A 27,286-nucleotide genomic window follows, 5' to 3' on the forward strand; every position below is an offset into this window, starting at 1 on the left:
TCGCCCACCAGGCGGGTCCCGCCCCCGGCAAGGACACACGGAGCTCCCGCCGCGGCGCCGGCAGCCTGCTCCTCTCTCTCCGCCAGCCCAGGCTCCCCGTGCAGCAGCTCCGCGTGCAGCCCCCGCCCTCCTGCCTACCCTCCGCGGCCATGGTCGCGTCCTCCACGTGGCCCGCTGTCCTGGCCCTGACCGGGCTGGCGCTGCTCCTGCTGCTGTGCCTTGGTCCAGGTGCGTGGGGCCATGAGAGGCGGAGAACAGAGCCTCGTCCCAGGGTGGGGTGGACACAGGGAGGCGCTGCCTGGGTACCGGCAGAGATGGATGCGGCCTTGGGGCCCAGCCTCAGCCTGAACAGGACCAAGAGGTTGGAGCAGAACAAGTTCTAAATTTCTGCCAAAGTGGTGAGAAGTGGTGCGCTCCAGCAGGCCGAGAAAGAGAGGCAGGATCCAGGGCGGAGGGTCTCGGATCCGAGAGGCACCCCTGTGAAAAGAGGTCTGAAAGGTAGCCAGGAAGAGTTTCGGGGAGTAATGCAAGGGACGCCGGGGGTTTTAACGGGGGTGGTGTCTGTCCTTGGAGGGAACCGAGGGGGAAGCTGATGGCATCCTGAGGAGGATGCCCTTCCAGGCAGGCGCTGGGAGACAGTTACTATGATGGTTCCAGTCTGCAAGGCTGAGGGCAGGCCTCACCCCAGAGAGGGAGCTGCTCTCCAAGCAGTAATGCTTTACCTTCTCCATCTCTTGGATCTCTCAGAGAACAGGCTGAAAGTGTGGATGATTCCCTGGCCATTTTCCATTTAAAGTGCCTTCACAGGCACACTCAGAGTGAAGGAAGTGGGCAGGCACAGCTTTCCTGATCCACAGATTCTGCCTTAAGAGCCTCAATCCCAAAGTATATGTTTTGTCCTGAGATACCACCCTCCCCTGGTTGGATCCTTTATGGGTCACAGCTGACCTCCTGTAGCATCTTTGAGGCTACAACTCAGGTATTGGAACCTCAGATTTACTGCTAAGGGACCTGGGGCCAGAAAGCACAAAGTGACTGACTTGCCCAAGCACCTGAGACTGGTGCCTGTTCTGTCACAAAGGAGCTGGGCCCTATCTAATGGAAATAGAAGGCCCACTCGATTGCTCTCTTGTTGTATTTTGCTTATTCAAAACAAACTCCAGGCTGAGGGGACACAGGCAAGGGGTGGGGGTCCTAGAATCTTTAGAATGGGGGGTGGGCAGTGTTCAGGCTGGGGAGGTTGCTATTCTAAACTACAACCACAGGTGAAACTAATCAGTAATCTCCCATCACATGATGCATGTACCCCCTCCTCTTTCTCACATTTAAAGAAGCACATCTGAATAAGTCATGTGAATGCTGGCTATAAGCCATTCATTTCCAGGGCTCATATTTCCTTTAGTCCATGCCAAGAACTTTGCTGTAGAAGTCATTTAAAATATTATCCTCATTAAGTTGAACACATGTGGAAGGTCTTTTGACGGAAAATGAAAATCTCTAAGGAATCCCAAAGGTGACTCCTTATGAGATCCAAAAAAATTTAATGCAGAAAATGATCCCTTCTTGATAGATTTATTAATAGTAGCACCTTCAAAGGGGCATCTTGTAATTCTGAATCTGCTAGGCAATCTGATTCAGGTAACTAGATTTGATAAATACTAAAGTGCTTATTAACACAGCCTAGAAATAATAACTGATGATGTTGGGATAAAAAAAATGTCTACAGAAAATACATCACATCCATTATTTGTTTTTTATTCCGTTCAGTGGCATAGCTGAGATTTGGAGGGACTCTCATTTCTGGAACAGTAGTAACAGACATTTGCTGCAAGAAATTGCAGCCTTATGATAAATACCTAAGTCCCATATCTATTTCAATGTAAGACCACATTTCACTCATTAATTGTTAAGCACTTTCACAGAAAGCAAACAGATGGAGGAGTGATAATTCTGTATGCACTACCTGAGAGTATTCAGAGATTGACAAGTCTTATGCCATCTATGAATGCTAATTTTAGCGCCAAGAAATGTATCAATCTGCTTGGCAAATATTTTCATAGATTTCTTCATTGCTTCTTAAGGTTAGAAGGGAAATTCAGCCTTTAAGAGTAGCCCCACCCCATCTAATCAAATAATTCTCTCTATGGTAGCCTGGTCAAGCACTCAACTCTGTTGATTTATGCTCAGTTGCTCTCAGTATCTCCCAACAGAAACTTCTCGGGCCACTTGTGTCATCTTTTGGTGGCTGCCCAGGCATTGAAAACGTTACTTCATGCCCTAATCTAGGATCCAGTGGTCAAATCTTAGTCCTCCTTCCAGAAGTTTATAGGTGTATACCAAAATGCCTTCAATTTTTTCTCCTATTACACATCCTCGGGCCCTAGTCTGCCCTGGACACTCTCCTTTGACCACCACTCCATGTTTTTCATGACCTCTTCAAATGAGAGGTTGTGGACGGAATCAAATATCAGAGCAGTCCCTGAGGTTGCTGCAGACACCCAGCCCTCCTACGCAAGACAAGAGGACAAGAAACACTTCTATCCCCCTCCCTTTAGTGCGGTCTCCTAGAGATGCTTCCCAAGCCATTTCCATGTCAGTCAACCTCTACAAATAGAGGATGGTTATATAAGCATCATCCATAATGGAATGTTCTGGAGAGCAAAAGGAGGCACTGTCATGAATTGATCAGGACAATTGGTGTAAATTAAGGCTGCCCTTGGAGAGCTAGAAAGTGTGGCCACTGTACCCATGAGTTATGACAGAAATGCTTGGGAGAAAATAGTTTAGTAAGTTCTAGAAGCTTGTTATCCCATCCCAGAGGCCAGGCCAGTAGGTTCCTTGGATGGTGAAACTATTGGAAAGGAAGGGGGTAACCCCCAGATCCCAAAGCCTACAGGGGTTAATAGGTGAGGAGGCTGCTTAGAAACCATGGGCTGTGTGAGCAATGTGGTCCAGAGAGGTTTACATTCAAATTTTGTAAGCACAGGCACACTAATAATACAGTTCAGCTTAGAGCAGCAAGCAGCCAGCTGGTGACTCTTGTGACGTATTTCCTCTGCTACATTGTCAATTATATAAGCAGGGATTCTTATTAAAAAATTTTTCCCCTGGTTTTATTAAAGTATTATTGACAAATAAAACAGGAATTTAATTTTTTTTTCACCAGGACTAGGGATCAAACCCAGAGCTTTGTGCCAGACAGGCAAATGCTCTATCACTGAGCTACACCCCCAGCTCAAAGCAGAGATTCTTAATTTTTTTTGACCCCAGATACTTTTGAGCATTTGGCTTCTAGTCCACCAAAATTGTACCTTTGCAGACGGAGGCACAATTTTCTTTCTCTGGACAATTTAGAATCTGTCCATGGACTGAGGTTAAGAACCCTGTCAAGAAGGCATTTCCCCATTCTGCACCTAAAGATGCTCTACTCACTACTCAGGATGCTTCAAGTGTTTTCTCTGGAGGCTTTGGGTCCACCTTTCATGAGACAAGTGCAGTTAAGGATCAAATTCTTCTGTACGGTCAATGAGGTGGGTTTTCTTTTAGGACAGACATGTTATTTTTCTATTAAAATAACTGGTCTTATTAGAAACTCTTTCAAAAACAGAATAAATAAAATAGCAAATGATTTTAATAAAGCTTGATTATAAGAGGGGAGGGGAGGGGGGATAGGAAGGGCAGCACAATAAAATAGACACTAGTATGGCCCTATGTATAAATATGGCTGTATAACCAATGTGGTCCTGCAATCTGTACACGTGGAAAAATAAGATTAAGATTACGTACCCCATTTGAATCAAATATATGATATATCAAGATCATTGTAATGTTTTGAGCAACTAAAAAAATTTAAAAAAAGAAAAAAAAATGAAAAAGACACCCCCCCACAAAAAGCTTGATTATAGGATGATCAGAGCAAAGTACAAAACTGGGCTGATTTTTAAGAGAGCTAAAGAATATTCCTTGGCTTGTGGCAGCCCAAGTCCTAATTTCTGCCTTGCCTGTTTTTTTTTTTTTTCTTTTCCTTTTCTCTTTGCAACACCAGTCACTGGACTTAGAGCCCACCCTGAATCCAGAATAATAATCATTCTGAGATCCTTAACATAGTTCCTCTGCAAAACCATACTTCCACATAATCTCATATTCTGAAGATTGGGATGAATAGGAACTTGAGGGACTCCATTGGATGGAGGAGTTACACCATGAAGTAAATGATTTCAGGAAGATACACATGATAGATGGCTGTCCTTCATGATTAGACACCAGGCCTCCAAGAATTACGTCACTTATCCCAGGAAGTAGCTCCAGTTGTAATGTCCTTGGTCAGCCATAGTCATCACTGACATTAGCTTCAGGAACCCCAGATTGTTTTCCTGAATAATCAGAGTGCAAAAAGTGTTAAATATGCAACACTACCAAGCTAGCAATCAAGACAGGGGTCTGAGATTATTTTTTACCAACTTATTTTTACAGTTGAAAATTCAAGGATTCAGTGCAACTCTGAAATTGATTTCTGTTTTTATTCCTTTAGGCGGCATAAGTGCAAATAAACTCAAGCAGATGCTTCAGAAACAAGAAGGTAAATATGCCCCAAATGGATAAGGGATGCATTCTTAACTGGATGGAAATGAAATGATAATATTGAATGTGTCCAGTCTTGTATTTGGAAAATCAAGAGTACTTACTTCTTAAAAGATTTGAAGATATGAAGGGTTTATTCTGTGGGTATGTGGTGTGGTATTTGATTAGATAAATATTATTGCTGGTAAATGTGTGTAGGTTCTTTTTTGGAAAGCTGTCAGTATAGACAAAACAGTGCAACAGTGTCAACTGAATGCTATTTATTTTAGATCCATGAAGAACTTTAGAGCTTGTATCTAAACTTGGGCATATCCTTCAGAGCATGTGAAGTCATTGCAGGAGTGGGCTTAGAACTGCAGAGTTGTGGCATTCTCTGTAATTAGAAATTGTGGAAGGGCATTTCCATAGGGATACCTTTTAATTGCCAATTTCTGCTGGAAGAAGTGCTCCTAAGATGAATATTGTAGACAGCAGCAAGATGTTGTTAAAATAGTCACAAAATACGGGTTCTGGGCCTATTGCCGCCAGGTCAATTGGATCCATTGTGTGGTCTCATGAATGTCATTTTTCCTCTCCCAGCCAGTATATTCTATAAAATTATCCTAGAAATTAAAAAGTGCAACCACATTTCTGATACGAAGTTTGATCACTTATTCTTTCTCCCCCTTCTGGTTTACAGAAGATTCTCATAGGCTAAAGTCTGCTTCCAAGGTGAGGCCCTTAATCACTTGTTCCCATAGTTCTCAGTTGTCTCTCAGGGATCCCCTACAGGTGCCTGGAGTTCAGGTGACCCCTCCCAGAGAAAGTAGGTCCTGGGAGGGGGCTGTCAGCTTCGTTCTGGCCACTCGCAGGGCCCTGGATTATCTCTGATTTGGAAAGAAATGTCTCCTCCCTAGGCTGGTTGGTCATAACAGAATCACCTCACAGATGCCTGGGGGTGAGCAGCTCTCACAGCGCCAGCCTATCAGACGTGAGCAAACTGCTGAGATAATCGTGACTCCTGGGTGTGTATCTTTGAATCTTATTCACATGAAGCCAAGAAACACATATTAAGCACCTATTGTGTACAGACCATGCAACAAGCCCTGATGTTTATCCATGATATTAGTTTCATTATCCCATAAGTTCTTCCTAACAACACCGAGTCTCCTAGGCACATCCTACTGAAGTGGTACCATTTAAGACATTCAGACTATGATGGGAAGACATTAAAGGAAGCAGTTCAAGCAAAAGTTAGAACCTTTTGAGATGCAACAGAATGGGTAGTGATCAGACAATGAGGCCTAGAGACGCCTCCATAGGACATTGTGTCCTCCAGCAGCCTGAGACGAACACCTGTTGCACTGCTAGGTGGGTTTCTTACTTCATCCCCTAAACAAGCACTACATTCCCTGCTTATATATGAAATGAACGTACACTTTAAGCATGTGTGGCACTAAATATCCATTTCTGTTTCCTGAATGAAGAGGCCAGGGGTTAAGCCACCAGCCCCTGCTGAGGCCTGGGCTTCAGGGGATCTTCAGGGGATGAGCTGAATTTCATTGCTACCCTGAAAAGCTACATGTTGAAAGTGAGTCCCAGTTCTTTTAAGTGGCTATACACATATAGAAAATGCTGTGAGCAAAGAGCATGGAGCTGATGACATGAAGCTGTATTTTCTCAGATGCATGAAAGAATAATCAAGAGGCAAAGCCATCCTGTACACGATGCGGTGTATAAGAGTGGCTACACTCCAATAACAAAAGTTATTCATTTTTTTTTAGTTTAAATTATTTACTTTTTATTTATTTATTTACTTACTTGTATTTTACATACACGACAATAGTGGAATGCCTTATACTCATTATTACCCATTTACAGCACAATTTTTTGTAACTCTGTATGTAAAGTATGTTCACACCAAAATTATGCCATTATACATGTACTCTCTTTTTTTGCATTACAATTCTTATTACACATTCTTCAGGGAAAGGGGAAACTTGGAGATTGGATGACAAGTACGTAGGAGGAGTAAGTTCCAATGTTCAACAGCATAGCTCTAATGTTCTAGTGATATAGTTCATATCAATTTGTTACATATTTTATAAAGAACTCCAAGAGAGGAGTTCAAACCTTCCCAACATGAAGAAATAATAAATGGTTAAGGAAATAGTAATGCTAATTATCAACTGAATCATTATACATTGCATGTGTACTGAGTTATCACACTGTACCTCATAAATATGTACAATTACTATGGATAAATTTTAAAAAGTAGTTCAACCCACAGTACGATTCTAGTAACAACAACAACAAAAAAAAAACTGCTGTTTTTTAAAAAAATTATTCTTTGCAATTTCGGGGTGGAAATTGCTCATTTCAGCACCTGCTCTGACTGAGACAAAAGTGGCCATGGATGAGAATAGAGCCAAAGAGTTCCTGAGCAGCATGAAGCGCCAGAAGCGGCAGCTGTGGGACCGGACTCGGCCAGAGGTGCAGCAGTGGTACCAGCAGTTCCTCTACATGGGCTTTGACGAAGCGGTGGGTGCACTTTCCTGCAGGGTGGGCTGGTGGGGAGAGAGGCCGGCTGGGGAAATAGGACATAAGAAATGAGACATGGCAATTTGGTTTAGTCTATTTTCTGGTGCTGGGTCTGGGTATATTTACAACTAGTACAACAAAAGTTTTAAGGTGGAGACATAAAATCTTTTAAGGAAAAATACCCCTTTTTGGTATCTGGTCATGTTGATATCTGTGTATAAGAACATTAGAAGGAGATAGTTATTCATAGTAAGCATTGTTAATCATTGAAGAAAATCCACCATAGAGAAAAGCCATTGGTAAGTGGTGATTTTTAGGGGACTATGTGTCTTTAAATCCATTCTCCATCATTCTTTCTCTTTTCCTCCAGAAATTTGAAGATGACATCACCTATTGGCTAAATAGAGACCGAAATGGACATGACTACTATGGTGATTACTACCAACGTCACTATGATGAAGACTCTGCCATTGGACCCCGGAGCCCCCATAGCTTTAGGCATGGAGCCAGTGTCAACTATGATGACTACTGACCACCACTGCCACACATGTACACGAAACCCAAGGTGCTTCCCTTAGGAATCTCACAGTCCCTTACTCTATGCGGTTTCTGTTGTGCTTTATTTCAGTGGATCTTTTTAAGACAGTTTTTGTGACTTAGCGCCTTTTGATATTTCATGCAAGCTTCTAACAATATATCATTTAAAACTGGAAATAAAAGCATTTTGTCAAAAATAGAAGTCTCAGAATTTATTTGGATGAAAATTAAGCGGGTGCCGATTCTTGTTCCTCTGATGTTTTAAAGTTGAAGCATCCTTTGAGAGCCATTATGATCATAGCAATTTTTACCACATCCCAGGCAGACACTGTAATGAACAAAGAGTTCTTCAATTGATTAAAATGCAGTCTATACTAAGTACAAAATATAAAACCAGGAGAAAATCTAGTTGAAAATGATTTCCAGTTACAAGACTTGATTTGTAGAATTCTAATTATTCCACAGGCATTGAAGGCTTTTTGGATTCCAGCCCCTGAGCCACAGCTGGACAACCCAGGAAACAAAGCTAGATCATTCAGGAAATGAAGAGCAATAGAAAATTATCTGAAGTTAAGTTGATTTAAGTGCCATACTCATCTAAAAATTAAAAAAAATCAAACTTTTTCAAAGAATTTAAGAAGATTAAAGAATATAATTTATATTATATTAAAAAAATATGGGGCTGGGGAAGGGAAGGAGGAAGGAGGTGGGAAGGAGCGGGGGAGGACAGTGAGGGACCTGAGCCCTTGCTCATCACAGGAGGCAGAGCTGCAGAGGGCCTGCAGGGAGGAGATGGGAGCTTGGCAGGGCCAACTCTGAAGCACTCTCACACTTCCAGGGGAATGTGACAATCTAATGAAAGCCTTTTCCTCCTTTTCCACTAAAAGACTCTATAGGCCAAATTTGTTTATTGCCTCTGAAACACACTCTCCTTCATAAACCTTAGGTTAAAAATAATAACCCTGGATTTATCAGGAAACACTGGATTCAGCACAAGTGGTTATGGGCAATTACATATTAAAGTCCATCTGTTTCTTTCTTGGGAAGACTCATATGACTTTTATAAAAAAATTGTGATAATATATGATGACCCCAAATTTACCATTTTAACCATTTTTAGGTGTACATTCATATCATCACCATCCATCTTCAGGACTTTTCCACCTTCCCAAACTGAAACTCATTAAGCAGTAATTCCCCAAATGGCCCTTTCCCTGGTTCCTAGTGACCACCACCTGGTTACTCTCTCTACGAAAGTAACTAATCTAGGTTCCTGGCACAAGCAGAAATGTACAATATTTGTCTTTTTGTGTCTGGCTTATTTCATGTGGCATGCCTTTGAGGTTCATCATGCTGTAGTGTGTCAGAATTTCTTTCCTTTTGAAGGTGTAATAACATTCCATCATCTATGCCATATTTTGTTTATCCACTTATGTCAATGCACACTTGGGTCACCTCCAGCTTTTGGCTATAATGAATCATGCTGCAACGAGAATGGGTACACTAGTATGTCTTTGTGCCCTTGTGTTATAGTTTGGATGTGAGGTGTCCCCCAAAGCTCACATGTGAGACAATGCAAGAAAGTTCAGAGGAGAAATGATTAGGCTGTGAGAGTCTTAACCCAATCTTAACCCCCTGATAGGGATTAACTGAGAGGTAACTAAAGTGGTAGGGTGTGGCTGAAGGAGGTGGGACTTGGGGACATGGCTTTGGGGTATATATTTGAATCTGGTAACTGCAGTCTTTCTCTGCTTCCTGATCACCATAAGAGCTGCTTCCCTCTGCCACACTCTCCACAAAGAAGTTCTGCCTCATGTTGAGCCCCAAGGAATAGAGCCAGCTGTCCATGGACTGAGACCTCTAAAACTGTGAGGCCTCTAATAAACTTTTCCTCTCTTAAAATTGTTCTGGTCAGATGTTTTAGTCACAGCAGTGAAACAGCGGACTAAAACAGAAATTGGTACCATGTAGTGGGGTCCTTGCTGTGACTAACCTGACCATATGGCTCAGAAGCTTTTTGTATATTTTGCATTTGGTGGGAGGAATTTTGAGATGCTTACCAGTGCCAGCTGGAAATGCTTCAAACTGTTGTAAGTGGAGCTTAATGGCTGATTCTACTGGGAGCTCAGAAGAACAGAATGCCAATAGGATCATGCACAGTGAAGACAGGGCCCAAGAGGCTTCAGAGAATGACTCTATTGGAATTTGGACTAGAGGCCATTCCTGTTTTGTTCTGGCTGTTTTGTTTCTGCATTTTGTCCATGTCCTGAGACTTTCTGTGAGGCTGATTTTAAAAGTGATGAACTTCTTATTTGGCAGAAGAAATTTCTGGACAGTATAGCATTCAGCAAGTGCTATGGGTACTACTGGCAGCTTTTAGCCAAGTTACTATGATATTCAGGAGCAGAAAGCAGAGCAGAAAGATTCGAGAAACCTGAACTTGAAAGGCAGGAGTAAAACTGGGGCTAAGGAAGTTGCAGTTGTTAAAGACATTACTGCCACTACAGAAATGCTAAAGATTTTGCCCAGAGACAATTAGAAAAATGGCTTAAGGGCATCTCAGAAGGAGCAAGACCACTTCTATCTCAGGCTCAAGGGAGTAAAAGTGAAAATTCTCTTGAGAAGAGACCAGTCAGAAATCCTTCTTGCACAAAGGTGCCTAGAAAGTTTTTTCAATGTGCTCAGCCACCCAGAGTCTGCTGCAGCTAAGGTCTCTGGAGGCTTGGCTACTGCTCAAGATGGCGGCAGACCTTGGCATCAACCATGTGGTGGTACTGGTTCTGCAGGAATGCAGGATGCTGGAGTTAGGGGGTCATGGAGGCTTCTACCAAGATTTCAAAGGAAGGCTTTGAAGCAACGCAGAGTGCAGTAGGGTCGGAGTCCCTGCAGGCACTCCCTGAGAAGACAAGATATAGAGTTTTGAGGAGGAAGCCAAAGCTGCAGTGGAGACCCCTGAAATTAAGAAATGCCAATAATGTGGGGCACTGTCCTAGGAAAGCTGCAGGAATTAAGCAGAGACAAGTCAACAGAAAGGCCACTTGGGTTGCAACCAAAAAAGCCACAGGGGTAGAGCCACACAGCCCTTTGGAGAGAACATCACGATGCCGTGTGCTCCAGAGGCCAGACACAGAACTACAGGATTTTTTTTTGCCTACCTGGATTTCAGTCTTGCTTTGGTACTATCCCTTTTTTCTATGACCCAATTTTTGTGAATGGAAATGTTTACTCTGTATCTTTATACACTGGATACTTGTAAATTGCTTTTAATTTTACAGGAGCTCACAATGAGAGATTGCATTGAGCCTCAGAGACTCTTGGAAATAGACAAAATATATTTTGCTGTGAGATGGTTGTGAGGGCCAGGGGCAGAATGTTATAGTTTAAATGTGAGGTGTCCCCAAAAAGCTCAAGTGTGAAACAGTGCAAGAAGTTCAGAGGAGAAATGACTGGGTTGTGAAAGTCTTAACCCAATCAATAAATTAAACCCCTGATAGGAATTACTGAGTGATAACTGAAGTGGTTTGGTGTGGCGGGGGGAGGTGGGAACTGGGGACGAGGCTTTGGGGTATATATTTGTATCTGGCAAGTGGAGTCTCTCTCCCTACTTCCTGATTATCCTGTGAGCTGCTTCCCTATGCCCCACTCTTCCACCATGGTGTTCAGCCTCACCTGGAGCCCAAAGGAATGGTGCTGGACTTCTATGGACTGGAGACCTCTGAAACTGTGAGCCCTCTGATGAACTTTTCCTCCCTACAATGGTTCTGGTTGGATCCTTTTAGTCGCAGCAGGGGGAAAAAAGCTGACCAAAACAACTTGCTTCAATTCTCTTTGGAATTGCAGAATCCTATGATAATTTATTTTAATTTTTCTGTAAGAATAGCCATATGGTCTTCCACAGCAGCTCCACCACTTTATATTCTCATCCTTACAGCTTTTGTTTTGTTTCTTGAGAGGGCTGGCCCAAAGCACAGAGCAATGCTCAAGAGAAGAATGGGAGGGTGATGGAAGACATCTTTTACTTCTAATCTTAAGGAAGTTCTTCCCATGCTTCTCCTTTAGCTAGGTCAGCAGGTTGCTTTTTGTAGATGTCTGTATTGTTCAGTATTCTCCAGAGAACAGACCAATAGGCAATTAACATTTGTATGTACACGTGAGTGGACACACACACACACACACACACACTAGATTGGCTCTTATGACCAGAGAGGATGAAACATTCCACAACAGCTACCTGCAACCTGGAGAGCCAGGGAGGCTGCTTACATGGCTCAGTCCAAGAATCCAGAACTCAGGATCAGGAAGGCTAATAATGTAGCCTCTATCATAAGTCAGCAGCCCCAAGAGCCTATGGAGGGCCACTGGTACAAGTGCCAGAGTTCAAAGCCAAAGAACCCGGTATCTGGTGTCCAAGGGCAATAGCAACTGAAACTAGCCCCCTCTAGAAGGAAAAGCCTAGAGGTTGGAGGGAGTTCTCTCTTTCTTCTGTTGTTGTGTTCCCTCTTTCTCCTGCCTTCTTGTTCTATCCAGGCCCTGGCCTCCCATATTCAGAAAGGTTTTCCCCACTCACTTCACAGATCCACATGCCTATCTTGGGAAACACTTTCAAAAATATACCCCACAAGCATGCTCTACCATGTCCCAGGTGACTAGCAGTTTGCTCAAGTCGACCACTAAAACTACCCAGTGCCATTCCCCTTTCCAAGGTAAGAAAATTTACTTCTAAAAATGTGCTAAGAAAAAAATATTTATGTTCTATATGGTTATGGAAGGGTTTTCTTTGTTGATTGAGAAAATGTCACTTTTCCTTTGAAATCTGTTAATATGGTGAATTTCATTAATAAAAAATCTAATATTAATCAATTAAGTAATTGAATTTTTGTAATTTAACCATATTGTGTGTGTATGAGGGGTACTATGGGTTTGACCCAGGGGTGTTCTATCACCGAGCTATACCCCCCAGTTCTTTCTTTATTTTAAGACTTTAAGTTGCTGAGGTTGGCCTTTAACTTGCCATCCTCCTGCCTCAGCCTCCGAGTCACTGGGATTACAGGTATGTGCTACCGTTCATTGCTGGATCTGGTTTGGAAACACTGATTTAGAATTTTCGCATCCACCACTTATGAATAAGATTGGCCCATAGCTTTCCTTCTCATTCTTTTCTGCTCTATTTGAGTGTGAAGGATATGCTGGCCTTATAAAATGATTTCAGAGTGTTTTCGCTAATATTTTTGTTACAGTGGTAAGAATGAAATTATCTGTTTCCTGAATTCAGATACAGAAATTTGGATGCAGTATTTTCTTTTTGGGAAAAATTTTGACTATTGATTACATTTCTTTTACATTTAAAGAATTATTCTGATCTGTGTTTTTTAGTCTGTTTTATTTACTTCTATTTTTCCAGGATGTTATCCACGATACCAAAGTTCTGAAGTGTGTGAAGTGTTGCTCTTCTGTCTTGTCTGTATTTCTTCGTATGTGTGATTGTGTTCTTTTTTTCCATTTAGTTTTATTTCTGCCCCCTTAAAAGATGATTCACATCCCAATGAAGCTTTTGCTTTGCTGACACCTTGTCTATGTTCTCTATTTCACAAATTTCTGTTTTTATTTCTTTTTCTTCCATTTTTGTAGGTCTTTGATTTTAATTATTTTTACATTCCATTTTGAGCCTTCCCACCCTCCAACACAAGCACTTAATACTTCAAGTATTGTGCCACAGGAGTTTGATGTGAAAAATTAGATGGTGAAATCTCCCAATTTCAATCATAATTTATATTTTGACCTATGAGTTGATTGTATTATTAAATTTCCAAGTGAGTGAATTTTCTAATCATCTTTCTTTGTTTACTAACTTAATTGCGTTATGGTAAGCAACGTGGTCTGTCAGATGCGGACCCTTCGAAGTGTATTATGGCCAGCACTGTTCCATGTGTGCTTTAAAAAAAAAAATCTTTCCCAGATATGCAATGCAGTCATGTCCCTCAATTCAAACTGCATTGTTTTACCATTCACATTTCTTTTTCCTTACTGCGGTATTTTTTTCTTTTGTGTGTGTGTGTGTGTGTGTGTGTGTGTGTGTGTGTGTGTGTTCTGTCTGTCATTCTAGCATTTACTAAGAACTCTTGCTCTGGTGATGATTTTGATCATGTTTTGTTTTAATTCTGCTGATTTGGCTTTGTATATTATGGGATGATACATAATAGTGTAGTGTATACAAATTTGAAACTGATAGATTTTCCTGGTGAATGGAATTATTATGTAGCAAATTTCTTTATTTTGAGTAATGGTTTGTTTGTTTGGTTTTTGGCCTGAATTTTCCTCTCTGTTTTGTTAATACTTTACTGGTCTATCTATTCTTTATTTGGCTTTTAATCTTTCTGAGTGCTTTAGATATGTCTGTTATAATGAGTATTAGCTGAATTTTGTTTTGTTTCTAAAAGAACAATTAAGGCCTTAACTGTAGAATTTAACCCACGTATTTATTGTGATGAGTACTTATTTATTTTACTGTATATTGAACTCAGGACCCCAAACAAGCTATGGACATGCTCAACAACTGAGCTATGCTACAGTCACAGCCCCTATTTCTAACATGACATTTGGGACTTTTGACTTGCCCTATTTCACTTATTTCTTTCTCACCCTCTTCCTTCATTTGGACCCTTTTGATTTTCAGTGCTCAATGATTCTTTCCCCTCTACTTCTTTTCAAGGTCTAGATTAGTATTTAATACTATACTCCACAACAGTTGCAGGTAACCAATAGCCAGTCTTAGTTTTCTTCAGGAAGTATACATGTGCCTTGAATTCCCTCTCCAAATTTTATGCTATGGTAGGTTGGCATTTTATATCTAGTCTGTTTTATTTCCCCCACAAACTGTCTTTGCTTCACTGGGGCAAAGGGCAGATAGCATAGATAATAAATGATTGGGTTGGGGAAGAAGGGGGCTAATTTAAGAAGAAACAAAATGCTAATACTTCCAGAACACTTCCTCCTCCTCAAAACCTGTTGCCAAGGTTACCAGCCTCCAGGCAACTGTTCTTCCCAGCAAGGAGATGTTAATGAGTACCCCATGGGCATCTTCTTTTCTGCCTTTCTGGGCATATGGGGAGAGGTACCCGCTGGATGGCTCCTTTCCCAATGTTCAGTCACCTTTTGGCAGGATGGGAAGAGGGGACAGGAGAAGAAAAGAAACCTAAAATCATTCTCTTGGGTACCAGCTCTGGATCTCCTTATTTCCGGAGGAGTCTCTCTCTTTTCTCTCTCTCTATTCTATCCTTTAAGTAAACCTTTTTAAAAAAATTTTTTTTCTTTGTTCTTGATTGTTCATTTTTTATTGATTGTCATTGTCTTTGCCCTGGCATTTCTCAGGTGTTTAATCTTCATTGAGAACCGGAACAAGGACCCCATCCTGATTTTTAAGACCAGTTTCAATCTTAGCTGATCCAGAGGCTGCACTGTGCACTGGTGCTTGAAAGATGCTCTGTTTCCCAACAGGCCTGGGAGAGCTGAGATGGGAGTCATCTTGAAGCAACCCCACTACAGCTGCTGCTGAGGAGCTGGGAGATCACAGCAAACACTGCCACACTGTCCTGGCAGGTGCCTGTTAGGTTGGTTTGAGGTGGTAGAGGAACAAAACACCAAGCAACCCTCGCAGAAAGAACCACCAATCAGGCACTGACAGAACCGCCTGTCAATCAGCAGGGTCTGCAGACCAATCCTGGATCATAGCAAGCTCCTCCGACCAACCCTAGCAGGACAAGGGACTCTAAAAACACTCTTTTCCTGTCCAAGCCCCCCCTTCCTGCTCTAAGCCCAATAAAAATTCCAGTCCAGTTGAGCCACACACTCTTCTCCCCAGACCCGCCCTGTTGGTCTGGAGGGTCTTACCTGGGAGCAAAATCTCAATAAAGCCTTGTTCAGCAGCCTTTTTTTATTTTTTGCCATTATATATGAGCTCTCTTATTTTTTTTGCATCACAATTCTTAATATATCTTTGTACTACAACTTATCATATCTCTGTTTGTATATAAGGTATGTTGACACCAAATTCACATCTTCATACATGTATTTTGTATAATGATGACCGTCTCCTTCCACTATCCTTGCTATTCCCCTTTTCCCTCCCCTTCCTTCCCACCCGTATTCCCTATCTAGAGGTAATTTTCCACCCATGCTCTCCCTCCCTACCCCACTTTGAGTCACCCCGCTTATATCAGAGAAAACATTCAGCATTTGTTTTTTTTGGGATTGGCTAATTTCACCTAGCATAATCTTCTCTAATGCCATCCATTTCCCTGCAAATGCCATGATCTTATTCTTTTTTAGTGCTGAGTAATATTCCATTGTGTATAAATGCCACATTTTTTTATCCATTCATCTACTGAAGGACATCTAGGTTGGCTCCACAGTTTAGCTATTGTGAATTGTATTGCTATTAACATTGATGTGGCTGTGTCCCTGTAGTAAGCTGTTTTTAGGTCCTTTGGGTATAGTCTGAGAAGAGGAATAGCCGGGTCAAATGGTGGTTCCATTTCCAGCTTTCCAAGGAATCTCCATTCTGCTTTCCAAATTGGCTGCACTAATTTGAAGAGACCCAGAATAGCTAAAGCAATTCTAAGCAGGAAGAGTGAAACAGGTGGTATTGCTATACCAGACCTTAAACTATACTACAGAGCAATAGTAACAAAAACAGCATGGTACTGGCACCAAATCAGCAGCCTTTTTTTGGTCACCACTGCCTGACCTTACAGTGCCTACCTATCAGGTGGCCTAGGAAGTACATAGCAGAAGGTGAGTGAAACAGGCACAGAGAAGATTGTACCCTGGGGGATTTGAGTTGGAAAAGTGAAAGGGAGCCCTACTCACCTTTTCTGTGAGTCTGTCAGCTCATATAACAAGCTCAAGTGAGTCTGGAATCTGAACAGGTGGGTGTGAATATAACCAGGGACTAGCCTGTGATGGCTGGTCCCCAGCAGCAGAATGTGTGGAGGATTGGCTCTCTTGTCCTCAATGAACTCCTGGGAGGTTTCTGAGATCTCGACCCCCAGTAGAGATCTGTAAGTGCCAGGCCCTAGGGGTGTGTTGTTTAATCTCTCCAGAGGAGACACCCCCCAACCACGCTCCTGAGGCCTGATTAGAACTAAACCCCACCTCACTCACAGACCTCTGCAGTAGGCCCACCTGGGAATGCACTGATCTGGTCTGTGAGGACAAAACTCCAACTGATAGTGATTCCCATCCCATCCTACTTCATGCTGATAAGAAGGGAAGTGAGACTTATTTCAACCAGATTCAGTCTGAGGCTACTCCAACTGACAGATCAGAGAGCAACATCAAAAGAGAACGAGGTTAACAACCCCCAGACCTTACTTTGGTTCTCAGTAAATAGCTCAAAAAGAAACAGAAAGAAAAAGAGTTGGACATAGGCAGTGACCATCCATTCTCATTGACTATTCTGATCACATCAGTGGAGATGATTCTCTCATTTTTCATTAAGAATAATTTCCTTTCAGGCTGGGGTTGTGGCTCAGTGGTAGAACACTTGCCTAGCACGTGCGAGCCCTGGGATCGGTCCTCAGCACCACATATAAATAAATAAAATAAAGGTATTGTGTTTAACTATAACTAAAATAAATACATAAATAAAAGAATAATTTCCTTTACCTTCATTCCTTTCTTGCTTAATGTCTGTGTGTGTTCTTGCTGTGCTGACTGGGTTAGGGACATATATACTTGTTTCTTTTTTCATTTTTACCATTTTTAAATGTACCTATTATTTCTTGCCTTGTCCTTTGAGGATAAGGGGGGTGGGTTGGTTTGTATGCTTTGGGGTTTTGTCTTGTTTTGATTTCATTTGTTTGTTTTATGGCTCATTGTCTCTTTTCTTCCCCTGCTAACAGCCTAATTCTATTGTTCTTGTTCTCTCTCTCTCTCTCACTCACTCTCTCTGTCTCACTCACTCACTCACTCACTCTCCCCCTTCATTTTGTTTCTATTTGTCTTCTTCTTCCTTGCAACCATCACCTCTTCTGCCTTGTTTCTGTTCATTTTGTGAAACTGCAAATTATTTTCTACCTTCCTAACATTGTCTTTTCTCTTAGTTAACTATATTTTAACCATCTTTTAGAACTGATTTATATAACTCCTTCCCCAATCATTAGTGCCAATACAATTATTACTGCTGTGGATTACATAATTGACACCTGATGTTTGCTTTAAAGTCAGGTCTAGTTCATGGTTGTTGTCTTTACTGTTGACAGTTGCTGACTCTGCCATCCTTGGTGTGTGTGTGTGTGTGTGTGTGTGTGTGTGTGTGTGTGTATGTGTGTGTGGTAATTAGTGTTGTAGCTGTCATAGTAGGGACTGGCTATTTATTTTAATGCTATATATCATTCACATTGGTTGTGGCTATTGTTACTTTTGCTCTATTCTGAGGGGTGCTGGGAACCTCACAGGGCAGTACAAGTTCACAGAGTAGAAATTCTGATACTGAATTCAATTGAATCAAAAGACAGTGCACCTTGCTCCCTACACCAAATTAATGACAATCTTCAGCATCCTTTAATACAAAGAATAGAAGAGACAGAGACCAAAACTAACAACCAGGCCCCAAGCAGAAACAACTATGGCTGAGCCCCCAGGTCCCACCTATGGACATCCATTGCTACAGCAAAAATACAGAAATAATGCAAAGGCTATGGATACCACACCTACTAAGAGGTCTCAATCTAGATCACTCTAGGATACTTTGGCAACTAAAGAATGTACCCTAAAATGGCCCACACATAAGGGTGGGAGAGAAATACCATCCAAGAGAAGAATAAAACTCAACACAGGAATACAAGAAATATGAAAAACCAAGGTAACATGACACATCCTAAAGTTCATAATTCACCAGCACTGACCATGAAGATATTGAAGGTGATGAAATATCAGATAAGGTATTTAAAATAATCATTATGAAAATGATGAATGAATTCCAAGAGAACGCAGAAAAATAACTGAATGCATTGAAAAAGTGAGTATGGGGTATGAATAAGAAATTCAATAAGGAGTTAGAAATATTTTAAAAGAACCAAATAGAAATATTGGAAATAAAAGTCACTATAAATCAAAAAAAATGTTCAGTTGAAAGTCTAATAGAGTAGACCATGCTAAAGACAGATTCTCAGAGTTAGAAGACAAAGTGGCCAGTCTTGAACATTCAGACAGCATTAAAGAAAAAAAATAAGTAAGCACAATCAGAATATAAAATAACTCAGGGACAACATGAGGAAACCAAATTTAAAAATCACTGGCATGGAGAAGGGTTGTAAGATGCAGAATAAATAAATATTGTTATTTCCTATTCAGGGAAATAACAATAGAAAAATTTCCAAATCTTGAGAATAAGATGGACCTCAAGATACAAGAGGCATTCAGAACACCAAATAGACAAGATCTAAAAGGAACCCCTCCATGAAACATTACAATGAAAATACCTAGCGCACAGAACAAGGACAGAATTTTAAAAGCCTCAAGAGAAAAACAACAGGTCATATATAGAGGCAAGTCTATCAGAATCACTTCCAGCTTCTCAGCACAAACTCCAAAAGCCAAAGGACTTAGAATGATGTGTTCCAAGTCGTGAAAGAAAAGAATTGTCAACCAAGACTGCTATATCTAGCAAAGTTATTCTTCAAAATCGAAGGCAAAATAATAGCCTTCCAAGATAAGCAGAAACCAAAAGAATTCATGACAACTAAACCAGCACCACAGAACCTAATAAAATACTCCACACAGGAGAAATGAAAAACAAACCCTGGGGTTCAAAAATGAACAAAGCTAATTTGAAAAGTAGCTAATAAATGAGAAACATGATCAAATTAAATATGATAAACAAATCAACACGGTAGGAATTAATAAATATCTCCCTGTAATTGTCTCAACTCTCCAATTAAGACATAGGATGGCAGAAATGGATTATAAAACAAGACTCAACTATATGATGTTTACAAGAGAAGCACCTTACAGACAAAGACAACCACAGGTTGAAAGTGAAAACGTATAAACTGAAATACCATGCAAATGGAACCCCAAAACAAACAGGAGTTGCTACTCTGATATGTGACAAAGGAGACTTCAAACAAAAAAATCAGAAGAGACAAAGAATGTCACTTCATACCAGTAAGGGAACAATCTTACAAGAATTTCTATAGGCACATGATCAACCCAAATTGAGTCAGGAAGACATACACAATTTAAACAGATCAATGTCAAGCAAGGAAATAGAAGACACCATCAAAAGCCTACCAACCAAGAAAAGCCTGGGATCAGATAGATTCACAGCTGAGTGTACAAGACCTACAAAAAAGAATGAATACCAATACTCCTCAAATTATTCCATGAAATAGAAAAGGAGAGAACTCTTCTAAACTAATTCTATGAGGCTAGTATCATCCTGATAGATGATACTAGGCACAGACACATCAAGGAAAGAAAATTTCAGACCAATATCCCTGATGAACATAGATACAAAAATTTTCAACAAATTCTGGCAAATCGCATACAAAAACATATTAAAAAAATAGTGCGCCATGATCAAGTTGGGTTTATAACAGGAATGCAAGGATTCAACATACGGAAATCAATAAACATAATTCATCGCATCAATAAACTTACAGGATCATTTGATTACATCAATTGATTCAGAGAAAGCATCTGACAAAATACAGCACCGTTTCACTTTCAAAACACTAGAAAATCTAGGGATACTAGGAACATACTCAACATCATAAAAGCTATGAATAAGAAATTCAATAAGGAATTAGAAATATTTTAAAAGAACCAAATCAAAATATTGGAAATAAAAGAATATAAAATAACTCAGGGACAACATGAGGAAACCAAATTTAACAAGCAGCTAAACCCAAGGCCAGCTTTATTCTAAATGGAGCAAAATTGGAAGCATTCCCTTTAAAAACTGGAACAAGACAGGGATGCCCTCTTTTACCACTTCTACTCAACATAGTCCTTGAAACTCTAGCAAGACCAATTAGACAAAAAAAATTAAAGGGATATGAATAGGAAAAGAACTCAAACTATCATTATTTGTAGACAACATGATTCTATACTTAGAGAATCCAAAAAACTCCACCCACTAAACTTCTAGAATTAATAAATGAATTTAGCAAAGTAGCAGGATATAAAATCAAAACCCATAAATCAAAATATTTTTATACATCAGTGATGAATCCTCTGAAAGAGAAATTAGGAAGACTACCCCATTCACAATAGCTTCACAAAAAATAAAATATAAACAAAAGAGGTTAAAGACCTCTACAATAAAAACTACAGAACATTAAAGAAATAAATAAAAGAAGCCTTGAAAGATGAAAAGATCTCCCATGCTCCTGAGTAGGCAGAATTAACATTGTCAAAATGGCCATACTACCCAAAGCACTATACAGTCATTGCGATTCCAATTAAAATCCCAACGTCATTCCTTATAGAAATAGAAAAAGCAATCAAGAAATTTATTTGGAAAAATAAGAGACCCAGAATAACCAAAGCAATCCTTAGTAAGACAACTGAAGCAGGAAGCATCACAATATCAGACCTTAAACTATACTACAGAGCTATAGTAACAAAATCAGCATTGGCATCAAAATAGACATGTAGACAGAGGGTACAGAATAGAGGACACAGAGGCAAACCCACATAAATATAGTCATCTCAAACTAGACAAAGGCACCAAAAACAACAAATGGTGCTGGGAGAACTAAAAATCCATATGCAGCAAAATGAAACTAAACCCCCCCCACCATGCACAAAACTCAACTCAAAGTGGATCAAGGACCTAGGAATTAGCCCAGAGACCCTTCGCCTAATAGAGGAAGAACTAGGCTCAAATCTTCATCACATCAGACTAGGCCTCGATTTCCTTAACAAGACTCCTAAAGTGCAAGAAATAAAATCAAGAAATCAAGAAATGGGATGGATTCAAACTAAAAAGCTTCTTCTCAGCAAAAGAAACAGTCATTGAAGTGAACAGAGAGCCTACATTTTGGGAGCAAATTTTTGCCACACGCATATCAGATAGAGCACATATCTCTAGGATATATAAAGAACTCAAAAAACTTAACACCCAAAAAATAAACAACCCAATCAATATAAGGGCTAAGGAGCTGAACAGACACTACACAGAAGATACACAATCAACAAATATATGAAAAAGTGTTCAACATCTCTAGTAATTAGAGAAATGCAAATCAAAACTACTCTAAGATTTCATCTCATTCCTGTCAGAAAGGCAGTTACTAAGAATACAAACAACAGTAAGTATTGGTGAGGATGTGGGAGAAAAGGCACACTCATAAATTGCTGGTGGATCTGCAAATTGGTGCAACCAATATGGAAAACAGTATGTAGATTCCTTAGAAAACTTGGAATGGAACCACCATTTGACCAGCTATCCCACTCCAGGGTCTAAACCCAAAGGACTTAAAATCAGCATACTATAGTAACATAGGAATATCAATGTTCATAGCAGCTCAATCCACAATAGCTAAACCGTGGAAGCAATCTAGATGCCCTTCAATAAATGAATGGATAAAGAAACTGTGATATATATATATATATATATATATATATATATATATATATATGTGTGTGTGTGTGTGTGTGTGTGTGTGTGTGTATGTATATATGAGTGTGAGTGTGTATATATATATATATACACACACACACACACACACACAATGGAATATTACTCAACATTAAAAGAGAATAAAATTATGACATTTGCAGGTAAACGGATGAAGTTAGCATGAATATCATGCTAAGCAAAGTAGGCCAATCCCAAAAAACCAAAGGCCAAATGTTCTCTCTGATAAGTGGATGCTGATCCACAATGGGGTGGGGGGGTGGGGAGCATGGTAAAGAAGGAGGAACTGTGATTGGGCAAAGGGGGACAAGAGGCAGGAGGAGGGGGTATGAACACAGGAAAGATGGTGGAATGAGATGGACATCATTACCCTAGGTATATATATGACCACACAAAAGGTGTGACGCTATATCATGTTCTACCAGAGAAATGAAAAGGTGTGCTGCAATTGTGTAAATGAATCAAAATGCATTTTGCTGTCATATACACCTAATTAGAATTTATTAATTTAAAAACAATAATGAGCTCTTTAAAATCAAACATTTAAATCACTAAATAGAAATTTCAGTACAGTGGTAGAAAAATCAGAAGCCCAATGATATTTCTTAGAGAAAATGAAAATGAAATTCTATACAGCATTTCCAAAAGTCTTGTGGCATATTCTGTAGCCTGTTTCCTTCAATCTCTAGGGTCAACTGTTTCTTCTTTGCCCGCCTTCTGAATAGACACTATAAAACTAAAACTTAAGATCCCTGGTCTCCCAGATTGACAGGATGAAGATGCAGAAACAAGAAAAGGAGGGAAGTCTGTGTCCTCAGGACACCACAGGGAGACCAAACCAGCTCTAGGACTGCCCTCCTCTGGACATTTATGTGAAAGTATTCCAACAATAGAAACTATACTGCTTGACAAAACAAAATCAAAACACATGTAGAAAACTTCAGACTTCTATATCAACCTAGAGCCATACTCAAACAATAGAATAAAGGCATTATAAATAGTAAACAATGTAATAATTTACCTCCTACGTACTGACTGCTAGGAAGCCACTGAAGGATGTGCTTTACTCACATGAGACAGACAAACCAGAAAGCGAATGATGAGACACTATATCAAATGGGAGGAGGCAGGGGTGATGCAGGAAAGCAGTGGAGAAGTTTAGAAGAACATCACCAAAGGCCAGTTCACAGGAAATGGTGCGGCAGACCTAGGAAACAAGCGGACCAAACAAGTGGATGAATACAGGTGACCGAGGCTTCATGAGGCAGGAGACAGAGAAATGGAGAGAGAGAGAGAGAGAGAGGACGCACTGAGGGATACAGTGATGCAACCACGGGTCTTACAACGGATACAGGTGGAAGATAAAGGCAAAAGGAAAGTTCAAGCAGCTCTGAAGCCAAAAGGCACAAGACCCAGTGGTGTTGTGGACTCACTCAGAGGAGGGGGTTTGGTCATGTTCAGTTTGACAAGATGACAAGTGAAATGTGTAAGGATTTTTTCCCCAGGCAGGAGACAGAATGGTCAGATCTTAGTAGTCACATCTAGGGATGGAAATGTAGGTGCAGATTATATTATCTACAGGTCACTAAAGTTCTGAGCATGCTCAACTTCTCTGAGAGGGACAGGGAAGAATGGGAAAAAGACTAAGATTTCCAGATTTCCTGGAATGGCCATCTTTTATAACTTTACTTAAGGACTCTTACTATATGTTTGGGTGTGCAACTTTGTGTCTTTAACATCTCACCTTGACTCCTCTATAATAAGGGAGATTGTGAGAGGAAGAGGGGAAAGAATGTTCATTTCACATAGAAAGGCTTTTAGAGGTCATTAACCCCATTTTAATTTTTTTTCCAGTTACCTAGAGTGGTAAAAACTTAATCAAGGGCAGAGAAGAAGCAGAAGAACAGAATAGAAGCCAGGTAGTCTCTAGTTAACTGACAGCCCTCAGGGAAATTCTATTTATCATATGATACTTCCCCTAAGCAAAGAAAAATTAAAGCAATATTCACAACCATAATAATATCATCACTTCCTCCAGCAACAGTTTTTTAAGTTTTTAAATTTCTTTTTCCAATTGTAAATAATTTTAAAAGATTTCAGTCCAGAAATGAAAAATACTAAATGGATAAACACATTCTAAAAAGACCCTCCAAAACCAATAAGCTAGAACATATTTAAGAAGGAGACACTTAGAGAAATATTAACTTGACCTATACAATGATATTACCTTCTCTTTTCCTTTTTTATTTATGGAATAAATAAAATAGTAGAAGAAATAAAATAGTAGAAGAAAATGGTATGATTAATCTCTATGTACCCATCATTTTACTTTAGCAATTATCATCACATGTCCAACTGTTTCAGCCCAAATAGTAGTTACTTCCTCCTTCCTCTCTTTTCTCACTTATCCTCATTATAATTATTATTTCAAATTTGACACAGGGTGTCACTAAGTTGCCCAGGCTGTTCTCAAATTCCTAGACTCAAGTGATCCTTCCTTGTCAGTCTCCAGAGTGACTAGGACTCCAGGAATGCAAAGCTGTGCCCGGTCACCCTGATAACACCCTTTTTGTAACAGAATCATTTGCTTCTTGGCAAACTTGATGATCTCTTTCTTGGGCAATGTTCCTGGCTGAAAGATGTCACCGACTTGTCTGGTGTGGAGGCACATGCCTGTAATCCCAGCTGCTCAGGAAGACCAGGCAGGAGGATCATGAGTTCAAAACTAGTCTCAGCAACTTAGGGAGGCCGTAAGCATCTTAGGAAGAACCTGTCCCTAAACAAAACATAAAAAAGGACTGGGGATGTGGTGGTTAAGTGCCCCTGGATTCAATCCCAATTACCAAAAAAAAAAAAAAAAAGGTGGAGGGGTCACCAACCTGTTCTCATTCATGTTTCCAGTGTGCCACAAAAAGAAGCATAACGTCTAATAAAAATTTAAAAATTCTTGAATAAATCTTGAAGTTGACCAAACAACATACTTTTTTCCATATTTTAAAATCAGAAAATGCAACTTCAACTCACTCTCAGTTATTTATTAAGCAAAAAGCTGTCCCCACCTCTTACACATACTGTTGTTACAAACTGACATTTTCTAGGTTTTGATTTAACTGTACAATTAGGGGTTAAAACTAATGCTACTTAAAATTCCTTAGAGCTGTAAAATTCATTCCATTCCAAGGTGAACAAAAGTCTCTGGCCACGTGAAAATTCAAGCACAATTACAACAAGAAGATGCATCAAGAGGAAACATTTCAGCTTTAACTAAAAAAAAAAACAAAAAACAAAAAACCAGCTTCACCACATTTGAAAATTACTTAGCTCCTGTGGACTACTTTCTCCTTTGTCAAATGAGACAAACAACAGTACTATCTCATGGTTACCATGAAGACTAAATGAAATGCTTAGGCAAGTGCCATAAACTTAGCATGCAATCATTACATTTGAGTAATAAACCACTACCATTTGGATTCACTGAATGCTACATTTTGATTGCATGGGGCCATAACAATGATCTGATTCCCTTCTCTTGTTTCTAATTTAATATAGTAACCAGAGCCCGCAGGATGGTTTCTTGATCCCTACCTTAAGTCACTGCTCTTTCCACTGCACCGACACATAAACCTTCATAAATTAGACTGCTTCAGTTAATGCTTGAAAAATTGTAGGATTTCTTGACAGTGTTAGCCAGGACCAGGAAGAAAACAAGAAGGGGTTTATAAATCAGGAAGTTAAGGAAGAAAGAGAAAGAAAAAAAACAGGATACAGATGTGTGAGTGTGTCAATGAAACCTGAAATACCTTGAGGGGTCTGTGTTTTATTTTTTTTCTTTTGCTATTTTTTTGGGGGGGTGGGTTTGGTTTTTTTTTTTTATTGGTTGTTCACAACATTACAAAGCTCTTGACATATCATATTTCATACATTAGATTCAAGTGGGTTATGAACTCCCATTTTTACCCAAATGCAGATTGCAGAATCACGTCGGTTACACATCCACGTTTTTACATAATGCCCTATTAGTGACTGTTGTATTCTGCTGCCTTTCCTATCCTCCACTATCCCCCTCCCCTCCCCTCTTCTCTCTCTACCCCATCTACTCTAATTCCGTCTTCTAAACCGCCTCCTGCCCCCAGGTCACCTGGGCCGCCCTCCCCTCTCCAGGGGCCTGCGGGTCAGGCCACCTCTTCTCCTCTGAGGTCCAGGCCACACGGCTGAGGCCACCGCGTCCTGCACAGGACCCTGCAGGTCACACTCCACCCGCTGTGACCAGCAGCTCCGCCGAGGAGGGCCCTCAGGTGAGAACCGGGACGCGGGGTCCGCGGTGGGCGCTGTGGGGACCGCCCTGGCGGCTCCAGGGGACAGGCAGCCGGGACCGGGGCTCCAGGGCGGCGGCAGAGTCCTCCCGGGTCCCACCCTCGTGTGGGCGCCTAGACCGGGGCGGCTCCCGGCAGCTCACCTTCTCCTGTCACGGACCCCGGGAGCTGGACCCTCCATCCGGAAACCACAGCCCCGCCTCTGGGCGCTACTTCCGGGCTCCTCCCCCTCGGAGCTCCCCGCGACAGCGGCTCAAAGTTCCCGCCCTGCACAGGCCCCGCCCCCGTCTCCCTGGCGACGGCTCCGCTGCGCTTCCGGGTCCACCTCTGCAGGCGGAGGGCCTGACCCTAGGCGCCCCGCCTGCCGGGCTGTCAGCTCAGCTGCTGACCTAGGGCGGGACAGCAACTAACTAGCCTCCTCACCTGTCCCCAACTTCCTAGGAGTGAGGCCTGCGGCTGCCCCTCGTGGCCCAGGGACCGTGTGGACGGGGCCCTGGATGCTGGGGTTTCCCGTGGGAAATGGCTCCTCAGCCAGGGGGACGGGACTGCTGCCCAGGAGGACAGGGGCCCTGGGAAGGAGCCTGCCACTCTCCTTGCTTTGAGTGACCGCCTCCAAGGGCCTCCTGGACGGCTAGCTGCTGGCGAGGGCTTTCCTGGGCATATGTTGTGAGTCTGCCCCAGCCTCAGGTCT

The 27,286-nt window shown here is 41.1% G+C and overlaps 1 protein-coding gene and 2 long non-coding RNA genes across 14 annotated transcripts in view; 2 read left to right on the plus strand and 1 right to left on the minus strand.

Moving 5' to 3' along the window:
* Positions 1-46: 46 nt before the first annotated feature.
* Positions 47-7,840, plus strand: LOC144373437 (augurin-like). The gene is made up of 4 exons (XM_078036511.1): positions 47-228; positions 4,532-4,579; positions 6,944-7,101; positions 7,472-7,840. Exons 1-4 carry the CDS (start codon positions 150-152, stop codon positions 7,631-7,633), a joined length of 447 nt encoding a protein of 148 aa, XP_077892637.1. The 5' UTR covers positions 47-149; the 3' UTR covers positions 7,634-7,840.
* Positions 7,007-26,873, minus strand: LOC144373438 (uncharacterized). Of its 2 annotated transcripts, none has more exons than XR_013433119.1 (3): positions 26,739-26,873; positions 23,304-23,489; positions 7,007-7,147 (listed from the first exon to the last, which is right to left on the minus strand). It is a non-coding gene; the product is annotated as an uncharacterized LOC144373438 (long non-coding RNA). The 2 variants fall into 2 exon arrangements; XR_013433120.1 differs by having other exon boundaries at positions 7,017-7,147; positions 23,354-23,489.
* The window catches only part of LOC144373439 (uncharacterized), a 39,990-nt gene continuing 39,563 nt past the window's right edge, over positions 26,860-27,286 (plus strand). For 8 of the 11 annotated variants that reach the window (XR_013433125.1, XR_013433121.1, XR_013433127.1 and 5 more), the window contains exon 1: positions 26,860-27,261. This is a non-coding gene — a long non-coding RNA (uncharacterized LOC144373439). The remainder of the gene's footprint in view (positions 27,262-27,286) is intronic. The other 3 variants (XR_013433123.1, XR_013433124.1, XR_013433126.1) reach the window with 3 other exon arrangements.

The sequence above is a fragment of the Ictidomys tridecemlineatus genome, unplaced genomic scaffold (genome assembly GCF_052094955.1).
Source record: "Ictidomys tridecemlineatus isolate mIctTri1 unplaced genomic scaffold, mIctTri1.hap1 Scaffold_398, whole genome shotgun sequence".
Taxonomy (NCBI): Eukaryota; Metazoa; Chordata; class Mammalia; order Rodentia; family Sciuridae; genus Ictidomys; species Ictidomys tridecemlineatus.